Below are 25,524 nucleotides of genomic sequence, written 5' to 3' on the forward strand. Positions count from 1 at the left end.
TCTTCCTTCAACGATAACCTACTCGGCTCTGCAACAGGTACTCTGTTCGCGCAAGAAAGGAGGAAGAACGGGCGAGGTTATTCTGAAGCAAATCTCGCTACTCCAAGTAGCGAGATTTGCCACGCCTCAAAAGCCGGGTGGAGGTAATTCAAAAGGCGGTTGGCAGAGCATTAATTATCCCAATTAAATCTCGTTACTTGGAGTAGCGAGATTTGCCATGCGTTAGCGCGAGCCCTTCAGCAAAGGTAAATCTCGCTACTCCAAGTAGCGAGATTTGCTTAAATATCGCTACTTGGAGTAGCGAGATTACGTCAGAGTCATTCTGGGAAATATTTCCCATAATGAGGTATTATTTAATATATTCTTTTAAATAAAAGTTAAAACGGGAAAAAACTCGTAGAGCAACCTCTATATTATTATTTTTTTTTTTTTTTTTTTTTCAATTACTACATGCTCCGTTCATAATAAATAATAGTAAAATAATGTGTAATGTGAGTTCAACATTTTATACATTTAAGAAAGATTTACTAATATTTTAGATTTAGTTAAGATGATCAAAATAATTGCATGAAATTAATAACTACAAATCTTTAGTTGTACTAATTAAAAGTAGGAAAGACTAAAATAAATTTCCCTTTAATAGTATACCAGCCAACTTGTGATTCTACACATTCAAATAAATAATTATCACGTGAAAGTTGTCCAAAATCAAGGACTCGATGCAGTCCTAACCCAATAATTTTATTCATTGTAACGACTGCCGCCCTGCATAGCCAAGAGCTAACTGATTCTCGCGCGCAATTCAGAGGTCCATTCCTCTTTCTTTCACCGAAGCGGAGAGAAACAGAATCTCTCAAATGCCAATGGCGGATCTCTGCAAATCCTCCTCGTTTTTCTCAGATCAGCATCTCTGCTACGCCGATATTCTCCTGCCTTTAGAGGTACTCTTCATCTTCATTTGCAAGTCCACGCTGAAAAGCGCTCCAAGCATGCTTAATTTCGTCGTCTTCGCTCACGAAATGAATGTTTCTTGTGTGTGTTACTTGATCAGGTACGAGCGAGGATTGAAGTAGCAGTTCTTAATTTTCTCAAGATCTTGAACTCTGCTTCTCCAGCAATCTCTGATCTTCCTCTGGTAGGACAAACTCGCTATTTCATTTAGTTCCCTCTAGTTGCAGTCGCGACAAAGTGGATTTGCAAGTAGTTGCTCGAGATTTATGTGCTTCATTTTTTTTAATTTCGAGAATTGTTTTGAGTTTTCGAATGAACAGATCGCTAGGAGGTCGAGTAACAGCCGAGTCGGTCAGGGACTTTTGAGCGACGTTTCTTGGATTTTTCTATCTCATTCGTTTTGCACTAGGTCGTTGATGAGACCAAATGCTGCTAAAGCCTTTATTCGAGGTCTCACAAACCTAATTGTTATGCTTAATCTTTCGCAAATTTCCTTCATCGATTATTTGGTTTGATCTTGCCTAATTTCATAATGAAAACCGGCATCTTTATTTTATTTTAAACCTGCATCTTTATTTTATTATCTTACTTGAATTTAAATTACAGTGTGGAAGGTAATGGAAATGTGCCTACGAATTCTGGTTCAGGAAAAGCGGGTGACGCAGAGAGAGCTCTTCTACAAGCTGCTTTGTGGCTCACCAGAATATTTCACTTCTCAACTGCAAGTCAATAGGACAATCCAAGGTCTGTCTCTTCTCCAATAAGCTGAAATTTCCTCTTCCCCAAGGCTTACAAGTTACAACTATATTTTTAATCTATGCACAAAGCATGACTAACAAATTTTATGCCAAACTAAACAGATGTAGTGGCCTTGCTTCGGTGCAGCAGATACAGTCTTGGAATCATAGCCTCCAGCAGAGGAGCTGTTGCTGGCCGCCTGTGGCTGCAAGTATATATCTTATCTCTCAACCTCTGATGCGACAATTGCGATTTTTTTTTTCGAAAAAAAAATATATATATTACAGAATGGTGGCCGAGTCAAATGCAAAGCTAGTTTTTAAAATTTCTCGTGTGGGTGCAGTTTAAGTACAACTCTGGTGTGATTATTCTATTGAAATTGCATCATTTTAATATGCACATTAATCATATGTGTAACACATTCGAATGTAGAGTTTCTACATTATCAAAAAAAAAAAAAAAAAGATCCTACTGTGATCGAGCAATATAAAATATTTTTTGAAATTTAAGCTTGCGGATTAATGAGGGTTTGTGCTTCATTACCACTTTAGAGACAATGCTAATGGCTTGGACAAGCAATGGTGTTCAAATTTCAAGTTTGATTCTGAATTTTTGTAGGTGGAGAGAGGATACTACGTTTTTCATTCAAAAGCTGCATCTATCACCATGTTTTGTTTCTTACTAGGCACTGTTTAGTGTTATTGGTTTTATTTTTCAACCAAATAATGCAAACCTTGGTTTATTTCTACTCTTCATCTTGTTGGAACATGGAAAAGGAGCCAAACCAAGAGGTTGTGGACTGTTCTACATGTGGCTCTTCCGGGCACGCTATTTCTGGCGATTTGAACTTGTTAGAGAAGATGGCCATGAGAACAGATGCACGGTATATCATCGTGGTGGAAAAGGTATGTTTTGCTCATTTAGTTTCTGTATGAGCTTAAAAAAGCTTTTCAATTTGCTCTGCAACAATACTTTCTGACTCTGGGTTTGTTTAGCATGCGATATTCCACAGGCTGGCTGAGGATTGTATATTCAATACAATTCCAAGCATTCTTATCACTGCCAGAGGCTATCCTGATATTGCCACAAGGTCACACATCAAAGCACTGGATGACTATCTGATTAGAAAAAAAGAAAAAATTAAGCCCTGTGGGAGGACCAAGGTGATCTTTCAGATTATCTCATCAAATGAAAATACACCAAATAATAAAAATACGTGGATCATATCATGTGATATTCACTATTTGATGTGTTTTTGTTGGATGAGGGAGTGTGATGGGAGGACCGCCTTGATCACCCGGAGGACCTAATTTTTTTTTCCTATTTGATACCTTAATGCTTCAAAACACAAACTTCCCATCTTCCATTCACATTTTTCAGCCCTGCTAGTTGTTGTAAACAGGTTTCTTCTTCACCGAATGAGCCGAGCTTTTCCAGACCTGCCAATTTTAGCACTGGTTGACTGGTACAGCTAAATTTCCTAATTGCATGTTCAGTAAATGGGAATGAAGATCGAGAGGAATGAAATTGAATTTACCATTTGATTTTTTTCATTCATTCTCTCTATTCAAATTTTCATGTCATTCCATTTCTACCCCGTTCCACTTCTCAAACCAAACGTGATTTAATTGCAATGATGAAAAAAAATTTATACTTCAGCAGTACTCAGATTCGTTCAACTGAGGGTGACCTCTGTCTGCAAATTGCTTCAGATGTAATTTTTGTACACATTCTAACTTTTGGAAGACTAAATATTTTTAAGGAATCCAGCAGGATTGGCCATCCTATGCACCTTCAAGTTTGGAAGCATTGGCATGGGGCTAGAGGCATACAGATATGGTGCTTTATTGCATCCTTGAAATATCATTTCAAATCAAACCGAACCTAACCCATGAAAACCAATTGATTTAGTTTCAGTCTTTTTCAGCTTGCAATGTCAAATGGCTGGGACTGCGAGCTGATGATCTGCAGCTTATACCTGATGAATCATTGGTTCCATTGAAGCCACGAGACCTGCAAATAGCCAAAAGCTTGATGCGCTCAGAGACTTTGCAGGTAAAATTAACGAGGCAGAAAAGGAGGTTGGCTCAGTTTTCAATTGAGAAAGGCCAAGTATTGTTTACTTCATGTTTAGTCAATCAGAATGTATCTTGAACACAAGTGCTCTTCGACAGGAAAATTACAGAGAAGAGTTGGAAGTAATGGTTCAGAGCGGTCGTAGGGCAGAAATTGAAGCTCTGTATTTCCATGGGTATGATTTCTTAAGGAAATACATATCAAAGAAAATAGTACAAGTCAGTTACATCTAAAAAGATTGACTGTCTTTTTTCAAGTGTCCCAACCAAACTGCTTTCTATTCTTGGACATTTACTTTGGCCTCGCGACTCCAGGGGAATGAGAGGATGTAACAGAAAAAACAGTTAAGACTGCCACCAGGCAAATCTTAGACTTTGACAGCTGATCAAAATGAGATTGTTCAACCCTGTCTTGGTTTTTTTGAGAATTCTACCACATCATCAATCTTATTCCATGCATTGCAGGACTTAAAAACGCATACAAACAGTACTGTCTTTAACAATACAAGCCTCGACTTAGAAGGAAAATAAATTTCCTAACTCTGTTTTCAGTCAAAACAAATGAATCTTACGGTAAATACTCCCAATAATACATTGAACAATACAATGAATGGATATCAAAATTTTGTTAAGAAGAAGAAGAATAAGAAGACGGGATTCAATCCCAGCTCAGCTGCAATGTACATGCCGCTAGCAAGTGCAAATGCCTAACAAACAATTTCAGACCCTCTTCAATGGGAGTGCAACTCTCTTTCCCTCAACAGAGAACTTCCGACTGCCTTGAAGCTGCAACCAGGAAAAAAAATTGCTGCATTTTCCTTCATATGGACAAAACATCTCCTTTAAAAAAGCAAAAAATGCAAAAATACATAACTTCAAAATGCATCCCCATGTTGCAATGGGCGAGATAGAAAGATCCACTAAATTGGCAGTGGTGCAGTGCAAGACCTTGGTTCACAGGTATGGAGGGCCAAGTGCCCCCACAGAAAAAATAATATTATGCCCCAACACTAAGACGACCAAAATAAAGCAAATGAAGGATTTTATGTACATGCTTATAAACTAATGATGAATCTTTTATCGCATCCCAAAGTCCAAAGCCTTCAAATATTATTCCCAATATCCCCAACTTTTATTTTCATTTTTTTTTTAATAAGCATCAATCATAAATTTGCAAGTATGTATCTTGCCCTCAATAAATTTCTGGATATCCCACTGCTAATTCATAGTAACTCGTCAGAATAAGGATACATCCTTCAATCACCAATTGATTTGTCCACAAATCACACCCTTAAATTCACCTATCTGAAACTACAGTTAAACAGCATACGAAAAAATTTTCAATAGAGCAGCAGAAAGAGATGCCCTCTCTCTCAGTTATCAAAATTAATTTACTACAAAGCACAGACTGAGTAAATAGGTCTACAGTAGGTAGGCACTTGTACCTTTTGTTTCAAGTAAGCAAGAGCATCTCTCTTTGAAGAGAAGTTGGAAAAAAAGGAAGACGAGTGTTCATCTATGTGTACTTTAAGCTCTTTCAACTTTAGTGAACCTCCAGGCACCTGCAATAATCTGGTGGTGAGAGAAAAAGTGAAATTTTTAAAAAGGTTGCAATTTTGTCAGCCTCACCTGACGAAGAATCCGCTTACACAGCCTTTTCAAGTTCACCTTTGGCTCATCATCATTTTCCACCTCATCACGTTTTCTTTTTGCTGAGGAACCAAAATCAGCAGAATCTTCATCATCACTATCATTGAATGATGTCTTTTTTCCCTGAAAGTGGCAACCAGCAATTTTTCGCGGTCTATCCTTCATGCCAAGTCCCTGTTTTCCGGTGGTGGATTTATCCTGCAGATAAAAGCCTCACTTCAAAATTCCAAACCATATATGAACAGTACCTTTTGCAAATAGGAAAAGAACCACTCTTACTGAACAATCTAAAATTCATTAGACAACAGCTTTTTAGAAAAAGAGCCACTGTTCTTATTTATCAATATTGATAAACCCTCAATTTGAATGCATACATAAACTAAAGACTTGCAATATTCCCATTCCCACTCCATGGATTTTATCATAGGAACTAAACTATCTACGATTTAAAGCAGCCCTCCCTGCATCAATGAATTTTGGCATAGTTTTCTTTCAACATAAATGAGTGGGCAAATGCATGCATTCCGAGAAAGAGAGAGAGAGAGAATCATACAAGCAAAAACCATGAAACTTGGTCAAGGAGAGAGAGAGTATCATATAAGAATTAACAATAATCATAAAACATGGGCAAGTTTGTAGAGACTAAAGAGTAGGTTTGAACAAGAATGCATACTTGAACAAGTTTGTAAAGATTCTCTTGATCTTCTTCATAAAATGCAGTCCTCTTTTTATTATTTTCAGCATTTTCACTTAGGACTGATTTCTTTCTAGTAGATTTTTCTCCAAGAAGCCCTCCTGAGACAAATCCATATTTGTAGCCCCACCATTGTGGTGGTGGTGAAAAATACTTGTTTCCTGCACAAAATGCAAGAGTTCCTTTCAAGATAAAATAAAAAGGGAGGAGAAAAAATGCCACCACAATTCCCTCCACCCAGCAGCTGAAAGAAAAAAAGTATTGTGAAACATAGTTACCAAAAAAAAATTAGAAACATCTACAAGGAACAACAGTAGCAGACTATTTATGTGCTTGTGGTTGGAGAGATCATCGATGCCCTCAGGCATATAGGCACAGAATATTGAAATGTGCATTGTGAATTCCTGTGATAGCTCCACGTGGAGAATGCTTTTAGATTCATAGAACATGGGGAAGTAAATGAAAGTGGGAGGAGAGGGGAAAACCTAGAATAATGTAGAATGAGAGCAAGTAGAAATCTGAAGCCCTCCAATTATCAGGGAATATTGCCCTAGACCAAGCAGAATGGTGGAAGAGGATTCATGTAGCTATGACCTCAACAACTAGAACTTAAGGATTGGTGGTGGTGGCAGTCATTTTTATTCCTAGAGCAACAATGTTACTACCTAGGAACATGAACAGTGACCTTTCAAGATGGGCATCCAAATTCCCAAAAAATTGGCTTTAATTGGAACGTGGATTCCAATGGAAATTTGATTTATACCATGTACAAAAATATGAACTTTTTAAGCGTTAACACATAAAACACCATACACCAACACAATAACAAGAAGCCTCAAGTCCCACTAAGTGGGGTCGGCAATATAAATCATTTTCCATCAATTCACACGATAGCACATAAAACTCTATGCCTGGCTAAAATATCCTTTCCTTCCGAGTAGTTTATGCAAAAATTACCCTTTTACAGCCTGCATTAAGTACAATGCTGTATTTGAGAAAAATATCCTCATATAGTATACTCTTAGTATACCAATATATTAAATATAACAGGAGCATTAACTTTTAAGTTTGTGTATACTTTATACATAAATATTCTTGTATGGTCTTCCTTGTAGCCAAAGACATTACTATTATATATTTCAATCTCTACAAGAAAATCAGAAATCATCAAACCTAAAGGCCTCAATTCCACTCATAAAACTTTTGATAAAAATGTGAGTAAAAACACTCGATACGAAATTTTGGTAATTTCGTCAAATTCCAGTAGAAATGTCAAATTTTGGGAGGGTGAAACAAAAATGCTAGTATTTTTTTTTTTTTAACAAATTACCAATACATCAGCCAAAATCTCAGTGTCAGATATTTAAATGAAAAATTGAACAATAACAAACAAAATTTGGGGCTTATCATTGTTGGTTCTAAGTTATTCAAAATCACCTATTTTAATATTTACTAAAGTTTCATGTATAGTATCCACAATTTAATAAAAGTTTGTTGTTTATTTAATTTTAAATTGAAATTGAAATTTCTATCGAATTAAAACTTTTGTACAAATTTCCATATATTGAGACCCTAAAATTTTCCATTGAAATTGAAATTTCTTCCTAGAAAGCACATCAAATAGTCTATCAAAGGATTTTATGCTAAAATTTCTGTGATTCAAAACCATCAATTCAAATAGAAAAAATTGAAAAATCTCAATTCTACTTATAAGTTCAACTAACTTGTGGGCAAATAATTTGAGGGCAAAACTAGGCAAAAATAAATAAATTCTTAAATATCTCTCTAAAGAATTTAGTACCACATGAAAAAAAAAAATGCAAATACAAAAAGATGAATATTGTTCCGATAAGAAATTAAAATTCTACAAAAAACAGTTGAACTTAATCTGACCCATATAAAATTAGTTACAAAACTTCATTTAACCAATTCCCATCACTCCAACCTATAAAATAATAAGAGTAATTCTATTCAAAGAACCTTTTTTTTTATAAACAAACAAGGTATCCTCAATAACTGAAGGATAAAATTACAAGACAACTCTTATCATCTTATAATCTTGTAACCTCACAACAAATCTTTAATTTTTTTCAGTCTTTCACGATCATAAGTAGAACCAGACCCATAATCATCTCCTCCATGGTGGTCCATAGATGCCCAGGGCCAAAAAACCCTGTATGCTAATTTGAAGCAGCTAATTTAATCACCGAAATGAATTAAAGGCTGTCCTTTGCATCAATATCAATTTAAACCACTTAGACTTTTATACAAAAAAAAATTCCTCTCCTGGGATTTTTACTTCACAAAACAACTGCAGAATCAAATGCAGGGTAATACAACATCACGAATTTCACTTTTTTTTCCCATTATCAATGATTGAGCTAAGGCAGCGTGTAACAAAGATAAACTCATGAGAGGACTGACGAAAGCTCCATCATTTCTCCCCAAGAAAAAAGACACCCACACATTATTAGTAGACCATTCTCACAACCCCATGCATGCACGCACTCAAAAGAACGCCCAAACAAAAGTGTGCTACATGCACAATGTCTCGGGCTTAGAGTTTCACTTCGGATTCCTTCAATCGCAAATATCCCCCACACCTAAGACATAAATTTTCTGATTTCATACGACTTGCACTGCCTCCACCTAATTTCCCTTCCAGTACCACCTTACTCCACAATATAGGATCTGAAGAGCTTGCTGCACCTGTTTCTTCAAGATCAAGACGAAACTCCTTCACAAACTCACAAAACTCATTTGCAAATCTTTGCCATCCATTACCATTTACACCTCCATTATATTTTCTCCCTTTACGTTCTACCACCTAGTTCTCTTAAATTGATATGTTGCATAGTTAAACTTTCATGTAGAATAACTATATAATTTTTACATGATAAACGATCTACCCTCCTACTTTGAAAAAATCTATTTGACTTTTATTTTCTCCGCTCTTGAAGGTTGTTAAGTGTCCTCATTTCTTAAAGCACATATTCTTTGTTTTAAAATCATGTCACATAGAAGGATAGAATTCTAAGACCGTATTACCGAACTCATTCTATGTCCACATCCATGCTCTCAATGTATTCTCTCATAACCTTTATTGTCCTTCAAATCCACTCCTACAAACAATTTTTCAATCTTAGATATCCCTCATATAATATTATCCATATCTTCCCAAAATAGCCACTCACCCTATGTTTGGAAGTTCGGATTTTAGGCCTTGGATTTGTATGTGTGGAATTGGACAAAACGCATCATAAAATTGTATTGAGTTTCATCCACACAAATCGAAATCCAAGGCCAGAAATTCATGTTTCCAAACACTACCATAAGGTTTTCCATTAAGCATATTTGAGGATCATAAGCACTAGTGGCATTTATTATCTCGTCCTAAGATCATATTGATTTTTATGACTATCTCATATTCTTTTGGCATCTATAATACTATCTTTCATGTATTATAATGTACCTAGAATGCAAAATGTTATGCTTGTGGAACAGGAATGGGATAGCGATATGAAACATGCTCTAAAATGTAGAACATTAGATATACTGGCAAAAGATATTTAGTGACACCTGTATATTTCAGAGAGGATGCTGAGGTGTTTCTAAATCTAAATGAAATTTCCTTTTCTAAAATAGATAATAAATGGGCTGAAATAGAATTAAAATTTTCCCCACTTAAAATTATTAATATATATATATATATATGCTATGAGAAATACATTAAGTTAAAAACTTTGGATTGCTGGATTTAGCATTAGGAACAAAAATGTACCATGTTTCAGGACATTGGTACAATTCATGGTTCAATAGAGTGGTGGCATTTCTAGTAATTATGGTATTTATCTACAATGATGCCTATCATTCTTAATTTTTTTTCTTTCCTAGTGCACCAAACTTTAAATGATTGTTCAACTTCTCTACCTTTTTCCGCTAACCACTTAGTTTGCTGAAGGCAAATTTGTTAATTTCTCTTCTAATCATTGTGCAAACCACCTTCATGCTTCTACTAATAAGTTCCTTAATCCCTATGTTCCAAGTTGCTAATCTAACCCTAGTCCCCTGAACTAGCTTCTTACTTGCATGTGTCCAAAATGATGCGGGAACCTTAATATATTTGGCATCATATTCGGACAAGAAGACAACATGTAGCTTTATAGTGTGTGATAAAGTATATTGCAAGATAAAGTGCAATACTACACCATTTGTCAATATAACTGAAAGTATATTCATTATAATATAATATTTTATAATATACTTAATATTGTATTATCATTAACAATACTGTTGCTGCCAAAAAATTTTCGAGAGAATTTGGATCAATCACAACTTCGATCACCTGCTAAGAATGAAAGAAAAAACAGCTTGGAGGACCAAAGAGATACTCTGGGGGACCACTTCAATGCCTGAATTGAGGTTGGAAGGATTATATAAATGCATGAGTAAAAAGGTGAGTGAGAATGAGATAAGATGTCTCACCTTCCATAGACGGTCCTTTTTATAGGCATTCAAGATAACTCCCTATTGATTTCCCTACTAATGGATTGCACGATTTACATTTCGGATATGTTACTTGGAAGTAAAATTGGTGTGCTAACCCCTTGCTTTAATTAATGGATATTACCTCCTTCCAATGATCCATCGATATTTTTTTCATTTTTTGGTCTTATGTAAGTTAATGTCGAGCTTAATATCAGGGTCTCTTTTAGGTTATGTCAATTGTCCCCCTACTCTCGAGTCTCAGAGTTACCTTTTTGGCTCAAGAGTATATTGCATTTACTATACGTCCTTTTATTATCACGAGATTCGAATTAAGTCATTAGATAGGCATCTTTGGGCCTCATGGGATAGAGATTGGGAAGCTCGGACCCAATCAAATGCTCGTGTATTCAGGACGGTGCTCATCAGATGGGTCAATATTTTGCCAAGCAATGCCCGTTTCTTGTTGCTCATGAGCAGTGCTCATCAAATGGGAATTTTTGGGCCTTATGGGTGGTACTTATCAGGTGGGTCAATACTTTGTCGAACAATGCCCCTTTCTTGTTACCTCATGAGCGATACTCACCGAATGGGATTTTTTGTCGAGTAGTACCCGTCTATTGTTGCCTCATGAGCAGTGCTCATTGGATGGGCATTTTAGGATCCATTGAGCAATACTCATCAAATGGTCTAATTTTTTGTCGAGTAGTTGCCCGCCTTTTGTTGCCTCATAAGTGGTGGACATCAAATGGGCATTTCTAGCTTCATGAGCTACATAGTAGTCAAAAGCGCAAGGCGCACCGAGGCACAAAGGGTACTTGAGCCAAGGTGAAGGCGCGCACCTCATGAAGGTGAGGCGCACAATTATAAAATTGGTGTACAATGCCTATTTGGTGGGTAATTGTCATATGAACACATCAATATTAATATTAGAATTTAAAATGCCAAAATATTCAATACCAAAATTGGAAATTTAATGAAATTGCCAGGCTAAAGGCCTAAAAGCATCAACATAGTTCAACATCAAAAGAAAAGAGTACAACAAAAGATTTCAAAGTCTAAAATATAAAAATCCTCCTCAATCATTAGTCATCACTCATCATCAACTAAGTCTGCCAAGATATCATCATCTTCATCTTCATCATCAAAATTTTCTTCTCCAACATTTTTTCCTCTTCTATCTCCTCTGCACTATCTACTTGGATCTCATCCTCATCTACAAGTTCCAACACTGCAGTCCAACCCCTAGCACTACTAGATGAAGCTCTTCCTCTAGAAGATGATGACATATTTGCACTTATTCTTGATATATTGCGATGCAGGGGGTTATTTACTCCACCAACTCTAGCAACAAAACCCCAAGTCAAAGGATCATCATTAAATACAAGTTCATTATCATCATCAGAATCACCATCCAACCTACCAATCAACCACTCATTACTATCATCAATGTCCTTTAGAAGGATGGGATCAATGGTGTCACGCTTGTTGTATCAAGGCCTCAAAATTCGATTATATTTCACCAAATCATTCAAGCATTACTAGGCTAGCATATTTCTCCCTTTTTCTATGAAGCTGCAAGAAGTTTAAAGTAATATAGTAAATAATGATTCTAAAGAGAAATAGAATGGTAGTTCATGTTCTTTAATCCACACTATCCTAATGGCTCACATGTTGGAATATGCTCCAATTTCTTTCACAGCCAATAGCACTACATGTGAGACTAAGGATTTTCACAACAAACTTTTGCAAGTTTGGAGCTGATGATCCAAATGATATCCACCATTGCACTGTTATAAAATAAATTTTAAATGAATATCTACTAGCTAAATAGAAAAAATAATTTTAGATAGAAAGAGGTAGTAAAAATGCCACTTTACCTAGTGCTTTTATCTTCCTTTATCTCACTGCTAAAATCAATTCCAAAGAGGCCATTAGCGCTAGTGTAATTTTCCAACTCATGTATAAATTTATCTTGCACTTCAAGGGTTGACACCAACCTTGCAATACATTTGTTCAAACCCGCCATGATTTCTTCATCTTGCAAATGTGGGGGTCTAAATAGAAATATTCCAAATTCAAGGAGTATGCAACTGCATGCAAAGGTTGATGGAGTTGGCATCCCCACCTCGTATCAATAATTTCAAATGTCTCCTTGACTTTATCCTCTCTCTCACCGGAATCCTTAACTATGGCTTCCTTAGCCCTATCTATTGCTTCATAAATATATCCCATTGCAAGCTTCTTTTCCCCATCAACCAAACAGAGTACAGGGACAAGTGGGTCTGTCAATTTAAGAGCATAGACAATGGTACTCCAAAGGGTAGACATCAAAACAATACTAGCTACTCTTTTGCAAGCTACCTCCTTCGCCCATTTAGTAGTATTCCAATCTTCAAAAGTAAATATCTTCCTCAAGTTGTTCTTTCGAAGGTGGATCAAACGAAGAGTGATAGAGGCAGTTGCAAATCTTGTAACTGCGGGCCTTAGTAACTCCTTTCCTTCAGTGAACTGTCTCATTCAGTTCAACACACCAATACAGTTATAAATATAACCATTCAAAAATATTGCCATTTCCAAAGTTGCATGAATCGAAGGCATCTTCCCAATGTCCTCCAATATTAAATCGAGGCAATGGGCAGCACATGGTGTCCAATATAAATGTGGCCTCTTTGCTTCCAACAATTTCCTTACTCAAAAATCAAGCAGTGAAACCATTAAAATATTAAAATAAACACTATATACACTATAGAATGCAGTTCTAGAAATAATTTCTTACCTACTACAACATAGTTTGAAGCATTATCAGTTATTCCTTGAATCACGTTTGATTCTCCAATTTCCTCCACCATCTCATCAAGTAATTTGTACATTCTATCTGCATTCTTGACAATATTAGAAGCATCAATAAACTTGATGAACACTGATCCCCATGGAGAGTTCACTAAGAAGTTTATTATGTCCTTATTAGCAACTGAATCTCTCAAACCGTTAGACATAATCGATCATCCATATTTTTCCCATTCCTCTTTATGGACCTTCATCAACTCTTTCGTTCAACTAACTTCCTGCTTTAGGAAAGGAACTCTCACTTCATGATAGTTAAGCGGTTTTATTCCAAGACCATATTTCCCAATCGATTCAAGTGTCACTACAAAAATGTCCAAACATACAACATTAAATGGGATTCCAGCATCATACATCCACTTAGCAAAATCTGTCATTGCCTTTTGTCTTAATTCTTTCTTACACGCCTCATTTATTGATGTTTGATTCATCTTCTCTTCTTTCCTAACTTGAACCGCTTTCTTTGAATCGGGGGTAAAAAACAAGTCTATAGGCCCTTTCTATTTTGGTTTCTAAGGTGAATTGGTATAAACTTTGACTTCCACTTCCACTACTAAGCACTCTCTTGCCATGAGAGTCAATTTCCTGAACTTCAACCTCTTCATCTTCACCATAACGATCTATGTCCTCAAAGTCGGACAATAACTCATTTTCATCCTCTATATCTTTCTTCAACATATACACCCTAATCTCCTCAAGTACATAAGCAGGGCACTTACAGCATTCTTTTACATTTCGAAATCCTCTGACAATATATTGTTTTGCCCGAAATATTCCTCCCTTTGTGACTTTGCCACAAAATTTGCAAGTCAAATTATTTCTATTTTTTTGATTATCCAAATATGCATGCTCCATGCAAGATCTTTCTTAATAGAGCTAGAGTTTCCACTTCCAGAAATCCATTTAAGATTTAAGACTGGTTATCCTAAATGCAAAAGTAATGTATATACAATATGTAAACTGCATTTCCAAACAAATTAAAAAACAGCAGTTAAATTCAGTAAAAATGTTATATATTACTTATAAATTTGCATTAAACTACATAATTAATTACATATAATAATATAAGAAGATCTCCTTCAAGTTTCCACAAATGCTTAGCACACAATGGCATCAAGTGCACCTTACAATTGCATCAATATTTTGAAGGTGTCAAGGTGGTCTAAGAGATCTGATGACACATCATATCCTTCTACCTTGGGCATCTTGAATTTATTAGAGAAAGGGATCTCCATTATTTTCTTGGTAAAGGGGAGATCAGAAGATCTAGCTGAGGTCTACCCTTTTAAGAGTTAGCTGCGAACTTATTTTACTAGTTTTTCCAGTTGATAATTTTTCTTGAGTTTTTCTTCAAATTCCTGGGACTGTTGCTCATTAATCTAAACATTGTTGGCTCCTTTTAATTTCTTTGTCGAATCTAAAATTTTCAAGGCAACTTTATATGGTATCATCGCCTTAACTTTAGGTGTCGTTTTTGCTTGAACATTCCCTAGGTCATGTTCTATAGGATTTTTTCCTAGTGTAAGATCATGTTAAACATGATTTCCACCCTCCTTTGGAAGGCTAAAAATTGATCTAAAGGCACAATTTGCGGTGAATTGTCTAGTGGTGGGGAGTGAATTGACTGGGGCAATTGATCCCAGCAACGAGTTCGGACTTGGAATTGTGTGATGCATCCATGATTAAGTTTTAGAAAGAAAACCTTCCAATTTTTCCACAGACGACGTCAATTGTTGATGTCAAAATTTGTCTAGGAGATTTTGGATCAATTATGACTTCAATCACCTACCAAGATTGAAAGAGAAAATGGCTTGGAGGACCCGAGCTGTACTCCGGGGGACCACTCTAATGCTTAAGTCAAGGAATTTGGAAGAATTATATGATTGTAACAATAAAAGAGTGAATGAGAATGAGATGAGATGTCTTACCTTCCTTAGAGGTCCTTTTTATAGGCATTTGGAATACTTCCCTATTGTTTTCCCTACTAATGGATTGCAAAGGTTACATTTTGGATATGTTATTGGGGAGTAAAGATTGGTGTGCTCTTTAATTAATGGACGTTACCTCCTTTCCATTGATCCCTTGATGTCTTTTCATTTTTTGGTCTAACGTAAGTTAATACCGAGTTTAATGTCATGGTCTCTTTTAGGTTATGTCAAATACTATTTTGAATTATTATGACTTTCTAATATAATATTATAATATTTTAAGACAAAAGGCACCAATTTCCTCAAAAATTTGGCAAAAAGACAAGAACCTCTCCTGAAATTTGGCAAAAAACACAGACCTCCCTTAAGGTCTTAAAAAATCCACAAACCTCCCTAGGGTTTTAAAAATCCCACATACCACCCCTACCATTTGATTTTTAGGACACTTATACCCTTCCCTAGGCTTGTCTTTTTGCCACATATAAGGGGGATTCTACGTCTTTTAGGTAAGCCTCTAGGGAGGTTTGTGGAATTTTCGAAACCCCAACGGAGGTCCATGAGAGTTTTGAAACCCCAAGGAGGTCCAAGTCTTTTTGCCAAACCATAGGGAAGGTCAGTATCTTTTACCCAATAATTTGTTATCATAAATAAGAGCAAGTGATAATATAATATAGGATAGAAAGACTAAAATAATAGGGGCAATTTAGTCCTAACAAATAAGACGCTCATGGAAATGTTAGATATAGATAGGTGAATATAAGAATAGGATTCTCATTTCTATAGGAAACTTTTATTCCTTGGGAATGTGAGACTTGCCACGTCACTTTCCCACCCCAAAACTAATGTGGGAATAGGCATCACATTCTTGGAAACCTTAAAAGATAAAGCAAACCAAACGATCCCTAAAGGGAAGAAGTCAAAAAAAAAAAAGGCATGCCCAATATAAGACGATATTATCAAGTGGTGAGGTTGCCACCCTGCCTACACGCCCAAGGGGGTATGTACTAAAGCTCAAGACATATAATGTGCAAGAAGTACTCAAGACATGAATAGCTTCTTGTGGAGTTTAGAGCAATACTTCGACATGATGGACATTTTGAATTACGCCACCATAGTACGTACAACCTCTATTTACCTTAAGCATAAAGCACTATTATGATGGCAACATAGGTAAGAGGACATCAAACGAGCTACACAGCCAAGAGTATTGGTTTACATTATGCCCAGAAAGCAAAGTTCATGAAGGTGGTGAACTCCAAGGAGTTGTCTATCCATGTATACCATAGACAATGCAATTGCTCAATACCTCTTCATGAAGGATAGCAACCCGTGTTTAAAAAGGGGAAAAGGTGTTGCCAAGACCTCAACCATAATGTAATTGTCCAAAGGGTTACGATGCAAGGAACCAACATTTCCTAGCCACTTTGAAGATGGATGAGGGATCCAAGCCTAGCATGGAAGAGGTACCTATGGCAATACAAGGTGTTTTAGAGGAGCTCCAAGATGCAAAGCTACCCAAACTATTACCATACGGGAGGGAGATGGTTCATAACATCAAGTTGAAGCCCAATAGTAATCCCCTAACTTTTGCTCCTTGCCATAGGCACCACCAAAATTAAAAGGGGTAAGGAGGAAATTGACGGGGTTGCTTGATGCTGGCCACGTCCAATCATCCAAGTCTACTTATTGTGCACCAACACTATTTCAAAAGAAGCATGATGTGATGCTTCTACTTTGCATCAACTACAAGCCACTCAATAAGATCGTGGAAAAGAACAAATACCAAGTTCCTTTTATTGCTAACTTGTTTGATCAATTTTGAGGTTCTCATAACTTTACCCACTTGAGGTTGGGGTATTGTCATGTTCACATAGCCAATGAATATAAAGGCAAGATGGCATATATGACAAAGTATGTTTCCTACAAGTTTTTAGTCATGTTGTTTGGCCTTAGTGGGAAGCACAGACACACCAAGAACACACAAGCATCAATATCCAACACGTCTTAGACATTGACACTAGTCCAACACATACTAGACACTAACACTTGTCCCACACAGCCCAACCTTTGTAAGACCGCTGTAAAAATTTAAATTAATTAATCTAATTTCTCATCACAGCCTTGCAACATCTCTTTTGGAAAAGAGAAAATTTCATTAGAAGACCAAAATAAGGAAGAATAATAAGGACAAGGTGTCCATCAAGAAACAAAGAGCGACAACCAAATAAATTACAGAAGAGTTGCCTTCTGACACTGCCCCTAAATTTCTCCTTTCTTCAGATGCTCTTTAATATGACCATCTTTTGAGTTGCTCTAGGTCCTCCTAGCTTTGAGCCCAAATCTAACTGGGTTTAACTAAGTTGGGCAGAACTGGAAACAAAATTAAAAATTTTGAATTATATCCCAAATCAAAAGCAAATCTCCCTTTTCAATCCCCTATGAAAATCCTGGTCATACTTTCCATTTGAAGGACTTCGCCTTTCTTAGTGAGCTGTCATATGTCCTCCATTGCTGGAAAAAATGGAGCTTTGATTCTTAAAAACACCGCTATTTATCAAGCTTGAAGTCTTTGCCTACATTTGAGGAACAGTAATCGAGGCACGGCAGCTCCTAGTGATTCTTTATTACGTTAGTCTCGCTCTCCCCTTTGAAGCTTCCCAAAATTTCTTCCAACCCAATGCCTCCTCTCTATCTAGTACGGCACGCAAGCCAAATGAATAGCCCTCTTATGTGGCATCTTCTCCATCGAAATGAATCATCGAAAGGTATTTGCTCTCAATCAAAGCATAACAAAGTGACTGGGGTGGCCCCAAAATTCTTCACCCAAGGATTCAATGTTTTCAAGAAGAGGAAAAGATTTAGTCTTTTTTTTCCCCTGATATCCTTGAAAACCAGGGTGGTCGGGGCCCTTCAATATCAAACTTGAGACCTTTCAGCCTTTGTCCACCCTTAACACCGAGCCTAGCTTGGTAGGGTTCAGCTGATAGTCATCACCGTTTCTCCTTTGAGAAGGAAATGAAAATGCGACATTAGCTGGTTCTTTGTGTAACACACCATGACCTTCCTTTCTCATCGAAGGAAAACTATTTCTTGATTATCAAGATAGTAATTTCCCACTTGACACCCACGGGTTGCTCAAAATTCAGAAGAAGGTGAAAAGATATCAGGTTTTCAAGGAAAACTGCAAAAAATGGAGGTAGCTAGAAGAGATAAAGGGCGAAGAAATTAAGTACAATAGAGAGGTATAATGAAGGAAAATAAAGGGAAAAAAACTCAGTCAAAAGGTGGGAATATATAACTAGGAAAAGAAGGGTAATGGTTTTGGAAGTTGAGAATTACGAGCGGGTTGAAGGTGTCGAAGGGGGTTTACCAAAGTTCATAGAATAGCTAAGAAAGCTGCTCAACACCTTTTTGGACATGGTCCTAAAACTTCCCAGATGATCCAATACGCCTTATGTTTTTCTAATACATTTTTGCTAGATTACTACTTGTTCTTGGATCAATGTTTTCCATGCTTCTTATTACCGGTTGCTTTTTGTCTTTGGGTGATTTTCACTATTGATGATGCTTCTATGATTACATACCAACGACATTTTGCACCCTCAAGAACAAGTTGCTTGCATGGTTGCACCATGGATTAGGTGCAACCAACACCTCCAAGCATTAAGTCCCACTAGGTGGGGTTGATTACATGAATCCTCTTCCACCACTTTGGACGATATAGGACAATATCCTCAAAAAAGTTAGACAATGTAATCAACTCACTACATTCGAGTAGTGAAAGTGCAACATCTTGCTCATATTGGACATTCCAACAAATCATTGGTAAGAATTCACTTGTTGAGGATGATTACCATTGACCAAGCAAGCAAGATAATGCAAAGGCCCATGTCACAAAATGTTTTATGTGCCAACAAGAGAAAGTGGACTAGCATACCACATAGGACTCTTGGAATCACCACCCATTCCCAAGTGCCCAAGGCAAAGTGTCTCAATGGATTTCATCATTGGCTTGTCCAAGTTTGAGGGATGCGGGTCAATCACAGTGGTAGTGAAAATAGGTCTTCTAAATATGGGATCCTTCATCCCAATCTCAAAGAATTGCTCAATAAAGGAAGCTACAAGGTTATTCTTAAGCATGTAATTAATATTGGGCTTACTTGAGCCCATCATTAATGAGGAGCCACCTTTCATAAAGCCTTTCTAAATCAAGTTGTTCAAGTTGATGGGTTCAAACTTCACCACTACTTTGCATCCCAAAATCAGCGGCTGAATAAAGAGGGCGAGTGCATTACCAAGGTTATACTTCAAGTACAACAAGAACGCCAACTAGTGCAACTGGGACAAGTTGCTTGATGTTGCCCGATACTCTCATGACTTGTAAGGGAGCAGGTCTACCAGCAAAAGCTCATTTGAGTTGGTGATGGACCAACTATTCCCAACACCCAACACAATTAGCACAAGTTTCCAAGAAGATGCCTATCAAACTACAGGTTTGCCAAAGAATGAGGGAAACAATTGGATAAGGTGTATGCCTGCTTAGCATTATGAAGGGGGGTGATAAGAAGAGGTGGCTAAGGGAATTCCAAGCAGGGAACATGGTGTTTGTCAAGCTTTATATGCATCAGAAGACACAAAAGTCAGCATCAATGCTGAGGAAGCGCTACGAAGGTCCCTTTGTCATGGTGAAAAGGGCTAGTATGCAAGCCTACAAGGTCTAACTTCCAAACCTACTAAGCTACATCGGGTCTTCCATGTGATCTTACTCAAGCCAATGAGGAGGTCCAAGCCATCCTGTCGATATAAAGGTTCAACAAGACAACCGTCCCTTAAGAGAAGCTATTACTTAAATGAAAAGGGAAACCAAATATTGAGCTGCTGGGAACCACTTCAAGACTTGATGCAGTATAAGAAAAAAATTAAAGCATAAAAACACTTCAAAGGCAACAAGGGCACCGCTTAGCCAAGTGGGGAGAGTGTCAAAAAATGTACTTATAAACTCAACCCATTGAGGAGCTCCTTCATTTCTTCAAAAATTTTCTAGAGGCTTAAGGACATTCAGGAGAACTTTAAGTGTGCATAAGAGAGATATGGAAGCTTTGTGGAGCTATACAAGTATAGATGTTTCAAAGAGCACCCTAGAACATTGCAGATAATTATTCAAGTCGTAGATATTTGTATGGATTTATCTAGAAATTCTCTGTACATCCATTGGTTCAAATTTATATAAATTTATATCCGCCATTGATTGAGGAGGTGTAGTAGTCCAAAGGGAGGCCAAGGTCCTTATTTGAAATCATCAAGCATTGAATGCAGTACAAAGCACCCCTCCAGAATATTAAATTGTAAATTCTTCCACTCTTGCTTCTTAGCTACTTGCTTGCTTGTGCGAACTTCCTTTGTGCTGGAAGGCATAAATTTGAGTGATCAAACAGGCCTTTACCTATGTCATTAACTAAAGATAGTCTCTGTTAAATTTCAACACATGTTTTTTTCATTGACAAGAAAAAAGTACGGCTCCGTACCTGTATTTGGGACATCAGCTTCACTTTCAGATTCCAGCACTGACTCCAGCTCACTTTCATTCATTTGTGGATGGTCTTCAACCTTTTTTACCTATCAAAAACAAATTTTGTGAAATAACTAAGCAATGACAAATTTTTAAACCAGAAACGAATTTAGGAGCCAAAAATTCAAAATAATGATTTTTTTAATATGAAAAAAAATTATATCAAAATTGATCCAAAGAGTACAATAAGGGGAGAACAAGATGTCTTGAACAAAAAGAAACAACCAGAAAAATTATAGAAGTGCTGCCTGTCAATCTCTAACAAGATCGAACAGCGGTAAACCACTAAAAATCTCAAAGAATGGGCCTTGAGAGAGGCCAATAACACTGTTCTATCCAACAACAAACATGGAGAGGTTTTGCGGTTATTGAAAGTTCTCACATTCCTTTCAATCCATAAGATCCACAAAATAGGAAAAAATGGTGCTATGCCAAAATACTTCTGCCTTTGCTCTAGCCAAAAGCCAATATCTCACAAGCAAAAACTTGCCCACCACTTGAGGTGGCACCCAAGCTTCACCAAAGCAAGAAAAGAGATCACTTTGGAGATGGGTAAAGGTAGTGAGCATTTGTTTCATTGGACTCACCATGCATCACACATGTTGGGATTTAGAGCCTTGTAGGGCCTTCACATTTGAAGCAAATTGTGCCTGTTAATCCTATTCAAAGACAATCCAAATCAAAGTAAGTATCTTGAAATGAATACTTGCCTTTCAAATGATGTGGCTACAAGGGAAAAACTTGGGTGTAGGAGATTTGAAGATGTGAAAAAAGAAAGATTTGGTGGAAAGAAATACCTAATGAATCCTCATCCCACACCCTCTCATCTCCCCTATTGGATGGTACAAATGATTCATGATATCAAGTAAAGTGGTGAGCTCATCAACCTCTCCTTTATTGAGATTCTTAAAAAAGTTAAAATCCTAAGAAAAAAAGCCTCTCACAAGAAAAAAATAAAAACATTGATAGGTGCATTGTGAAAGGCAGAAAGTTTAAATAAGTGTCGCACCATCAACACCAACGAGCCCTCACACACCCAAGCACCCTCCCAAAATCGAACCTTGTTGCCACTTCCAGGGGCCAACATGAGAAACATAGCCACTTCCCCTAGAGTCGCACCCATTCCAATGAGAACCCATGCTTACTTTTAGTTGCCTTGTGCCATTAGGAGTTCAACCAATTCCAATTAGGGAGATGCTTTTGGAAACCACATTCCCAAGTCCCAAGCCCTCTTCCAATCTAGTAATGACTTCCCATCTAACAAGGTGATCTCTCTTATTCTACCCAAAATCAAACCAAAGAAAGTAACATATCATCCTCTGAAGAATCCTAGAACACTCTTGGGCATTCTAAAAAAAAGATAGAAAGTAAACAGAGGCATTAGAGAGAGCAACACTAATGAGGGTCCTATGACCCTTTAAACAAAAGTACTCCCTTTTCCACCCCTCCAGCCTCCTAACAACCCTCAATCACAGGATCCTAAAAAGGCATGGCTTAGGATTTCCTAAAAGAGGGCATCCAAGGTAAGACAACAGCCATTCCACAATAGCACAACCAAAACAGCCTTAAACTCCTCTTAGTCCCGACCTCCAACACTAGTGCCTGCCACCCCACTCTTAAACAAGTTGATCCTTAATCCCAAATACTTTTAAACATTTTAAGAAAAGTAATTGCCTTTCGGAGTTTCTCAACATTGTCCATGAGAACAACATAGTATCATCAAGAAGCTAGAGATGAAACATCTCCACCTCCTCCTGCCACAGCTAAGTCCCTAATCACCCGTAACCCATGAGCATATGAGAGTATCCTACTTGAGATATTTTCCAATTGAAAAAACAAAGACTACAAATGACATAAGCCCTTAAGAATCTCTAAGCCACTCTCTAGGCTACACATTAACAATAACTTAAATATTGGTTGAGCTAAAGCACCCTCTAATCCACTTCCTCCACACAACCACAAAGCCTTTCCTACACATCAAGTTACCAAAAATCCCCAATTCACCCCTATCATAAACCTTCCAAAACTCCAACTTAAAGATTAGCCCTTGTTTGCCCAAAAGATAACCCAAGAAGAAGGGGGGGTGCGAATTAGGTTTAACTTCGACAAGTGCGTGGCGATCTGGTTTTAAAACCCAAAAAATTGCATCTTTTCTCCCATTTTCTCCCTCACTCCAACATCGAAATCCTTCTCCCTCTTCGTCTCCCTTCAATCTGGGCCTCCAAACCCTTGTTTTTGCTCTAAATCTGACCATCCAAGAGACTCCCCATCTCATTTCCTTCATATTAACTGGAGAATCTTCATGAAAAATGGCTTCAACAAGCAAATCTTCACAAGGACGTCGTCATAAGACTCCCGCAAGGAAGAATGTACAGCCTCCTCATTGAGCTCCCTCTCCTCCCCAACCCCCCCACCCCCAACTCCTCTTTAGAATCCCTCACCTTTGGACTCGCACTCTCTTGTTCATGGTAAGCCTTTGATTCTCCCTCGACTTATAACTCTTGGGATTGCAGCTCTGTTTCATGAAATGGATTGGAGTAATTTTTTTGCTTCTATCCAAGCATGTCAACTTTAGTTCGGTTCTAGAGTTTTACAAGAATATCACTATTACTAGAGACCGTCTCACTCTTACATCTAGAGTCCAAAACCATTCTATTTCTGTTGGTCGGTCGCTTATTTGTAATACTCTTGGCATTGAAAATTCCAACCACCTTTATTATCATTCATCCCAGTGTTTTAAAAGGCTCAATCAAGGCGAACCTGGCAAGGCACGCTTAAAAAGCCTTGAGGCTCAATCTAAAATACCAAATTCCAAAAAGCTAACACATTACATGCTGAGGCTTACGCATTTTTGCAAAAAAAAAAACACGCCTTTCGTGCCTTTATAGTTGAGGCTTACGCATTTTGGGTGTGAGATTCTCAAGTGAGAATTGGTTAGAAAATTTTAACTACATGTTTGTACAAAAGGAATGTCATAATATGAGTTTATTTCTAAAAATCTTGAACCTCAACCTTTCCAAAATAACTGGACTTGTATCTTAAGTCATGAAAATAGTTTGAACTTTGTAAAGGTATCGCTATCTCTAGTCATGATTTATGTCATGTATTCAAGTTAACAATTTTTGAATGGCCAACAAGTATTTTGTGGAGTACATCTAGTTTTTCTTTTTTACATTATATTTGTGATTTTCTAAATTTTTACTTTATTTTAAATGTGTATAATTTTTTAACAAATTTTTATCTTAAAGCAAATTCTCAAAAGGCTTACGCCCCAACGCCTCAAGGCTTACACCTCACCTTTTGAGGATTAAAACGCCTCGCCTTACGCCTACGCCTTTTAAAACATTGATTCATCCCATGGTGGTTTCACCAACCCACTCCCTACTCGTGACCATTTGTGTTGAATTCCATCATACGACCACCCAATTACCTCCAAAATAACGAGTGACTGCCAAAATCCTTGCCCATAATGTCATACCTCAGTGGGGTCACTTTGATGCTTTGACCGACTCCCAAGCTGAAATCCTTTATGCCCCTGTCCATAATATTTGGCTGAATTTAGAGCACATCATCCTTGGACATATGATGGAGTGTTTCGAGCCCTCCTCAATGCTTGCCTTATGGCATGCTTCTCACGTGCATCTTTCGTTCTTGTGGGGTGCATGAGATTGGGTACTCTAGCTCTATACACACTAGACTAGATTGTTCTACACTTGCAAGTATGCACCTAGACTGTCAGGTGCCCTAGTCCAACTCTAAGAATGATGAAGGAGAGGAAGATGACTCTGATGGTGATGATGGTTAGGAGGTCACCTGAGTTGATTTAGGAGATCTTAGAAATAGGATTAAGGAGCTTACTTTGGGACAGCAATCTAAGAAAGCAGAACTCGACTCATTTCAAGAGGATATGACCTCTCAAATGGACCAAATGATGCAGTACCCAATGCATCACCACCAGTATCCTCCGCCTCCTCCGATATGATTTGACTGCTTGTGTTGTGTGTTGGATTAGGGTCATCTAAACACTTTTTTTGCTGTATGGATTTGACTTTGTGGACATGATTTATGTTTTGGCTAGGGGCCGTGTGATGCAAGGAAGCATCAAGGTTCTGCAGCCATGGAGAGAGGGGAAGGAAGGAGAGAGGAGATACTAGGCGGCAAACTCACGTTCAATCCCATTCAAAATTCATCAACTGCTGCCTACGACATGGCTTTCACACGCTATTTATGAAAGCTTCTTTACAGAATTACACATAAGCCCCTAAAACTACAGTACATTACAAACATACCCCTACTTTACGCAAATATTACAATCACCCCTAAATACACATAATTCATTTCTAATTAATAGTAAACATGAATAATAAACTACTAACTTAACCAAACAATTCCTTAACCCTACTCTTCTTAATTATTCTTCAGCAAGGATCTACCCAAGGGTTTGCTTCTTGTCCTAGATCAACTCTCGCCTTGTTAGAAAAAATCTAGCCTCAAATTTTGAAATGTTGGATGATCAAAAGGAAGAAGTAAACTTGGACTCTTCGAAAGCAAGCACTTCAATGAGACAAGAAACCACGTTCCATTGGC

At 37.4% G+C, this 25,524-nt stretch overlaps 2 protein-coding genes across 10 annotated transcripts in view; one reads left to right on the forward strand and one right to left on the reverse strand.

Moving 5' to 3' along the window:
• The first annotated feature begins 863 nt into the window (after positions 1 to 863).
• On the forward strand, positions 864 to 4,420 carry LOC131157980 (meiotic recombination protein SPO11-2). Of its 2 annotated transcripts, none has more exons than XM_058112475.1 (11): positions 864 to 941; positions 1,052 to 1,135; positions 1,272 to 1,401; positions 1,558 to 1,695; positions 1,812 to 1,900; positions 2,466 to 2,594; positions 2,685 to 2,779; positions 3,092 to 3,154; positions 3,452 to 3,528; positions 3,617 to 3,758; positions 3,851 to 4,420. In XM_058112475.1, the coding sequence occupies exons 1-11, from the start codon at positions 864 to 866 to the stop codon at positions 3,996 to 3,998; spliced, it is 1,173 nt and encodes a 390-aa protein (XP_057968458.1). In that variant the 3' UTR covers positions 3,999 to 4,420. The 2 variants fall into 2 exon arrangements, with proteins under 2 accessions (XP_057968458.1, XP_057968460.1); XM_058112477.1 differs by having other exon boundaries at positions 3,617 to 3,744; positions 3,864 to 4,420.
• LOC131157979 (G-patch domain-containing protein 1) overlaps positions 3,222 to 25,524 on the reverse strand; it is a 36,710-nt gene continuing 14,407 nt past the window's right edge. For 3 of the 8 annotated variants that reach the window (XM_058112469.1, XM_058112472.1, XM_058112470.1), the window contains exons 7-11: positions 20,894 to 20,984; positions 6,088 to 6,269; positions 5,394 to 5,612; positions 5,210 to 5,326; positions 4,256 to 4,550 (exon numbers count right to left, since the gene is read on the reverse strand). In XM_058112469.1, coding sequence (XP_057968452.1) covers positions 4,485 to 4,550; positions 5,210 to 5,326; positions 5,394 to 5,612; positions 6,088 to 6,269; positions 20,894 to 20,984 — 675 coding nt within the window. In that variant the 3' untranslated portion in view covers positions 4,256 to 4,484. Of the gene's footprint in view, positions 3,703 to 4,255; positions 4,583 to 5,209; positions 5,327 to 5,393; positions 5,613 to 6,087; positions 6,270 to 20,893; positions 20,985 to 25,524 lie in introns of those variants that run through there. The other 5 variants (XM_058112467.1, XM_058112468.1, XM_058112471.1 and 2 more) reach the window with 2 other exon arrangements.

Source organism: Malania oleifera, chromosome 6 (genome assembly GCF_029873635.1).
Source record: "Malania oleifera isolate guangnan ecotype guangnan chromosome 6, ASM2987363v1, whole genome shotgun sequence".
Classification (NCBI taxonomy): Eukaryota; Viridiplantae; Streptophyta; class Magnoliopsida; order Santalales; family Ximeniaceae; genus Malania; species Malania oleifera.

Coding starts and splice junctions, on each gene's coding strand:
- LOC131157980 (XM_058112475.1), top strand. CDS start 864: ATGGCGGATCTCTGCAAATCCTCCTCGTTTTTCTCAGATCAGCATCTC. Junction 1,136..1,271: donor CAATCTCTGATCTTCCTCTG/GTAGGACAAACT, acceptor TCGAATGAACAG/ATCGCTAGGAGGTCGAGTAA. Junction 3,529..3,616: donor GCTAGAGGCATACAGATATG/GTGCTTTATTGC, acceptor AGTCTTTTTCAG/CTTGCAATGTCAAATGGCTG.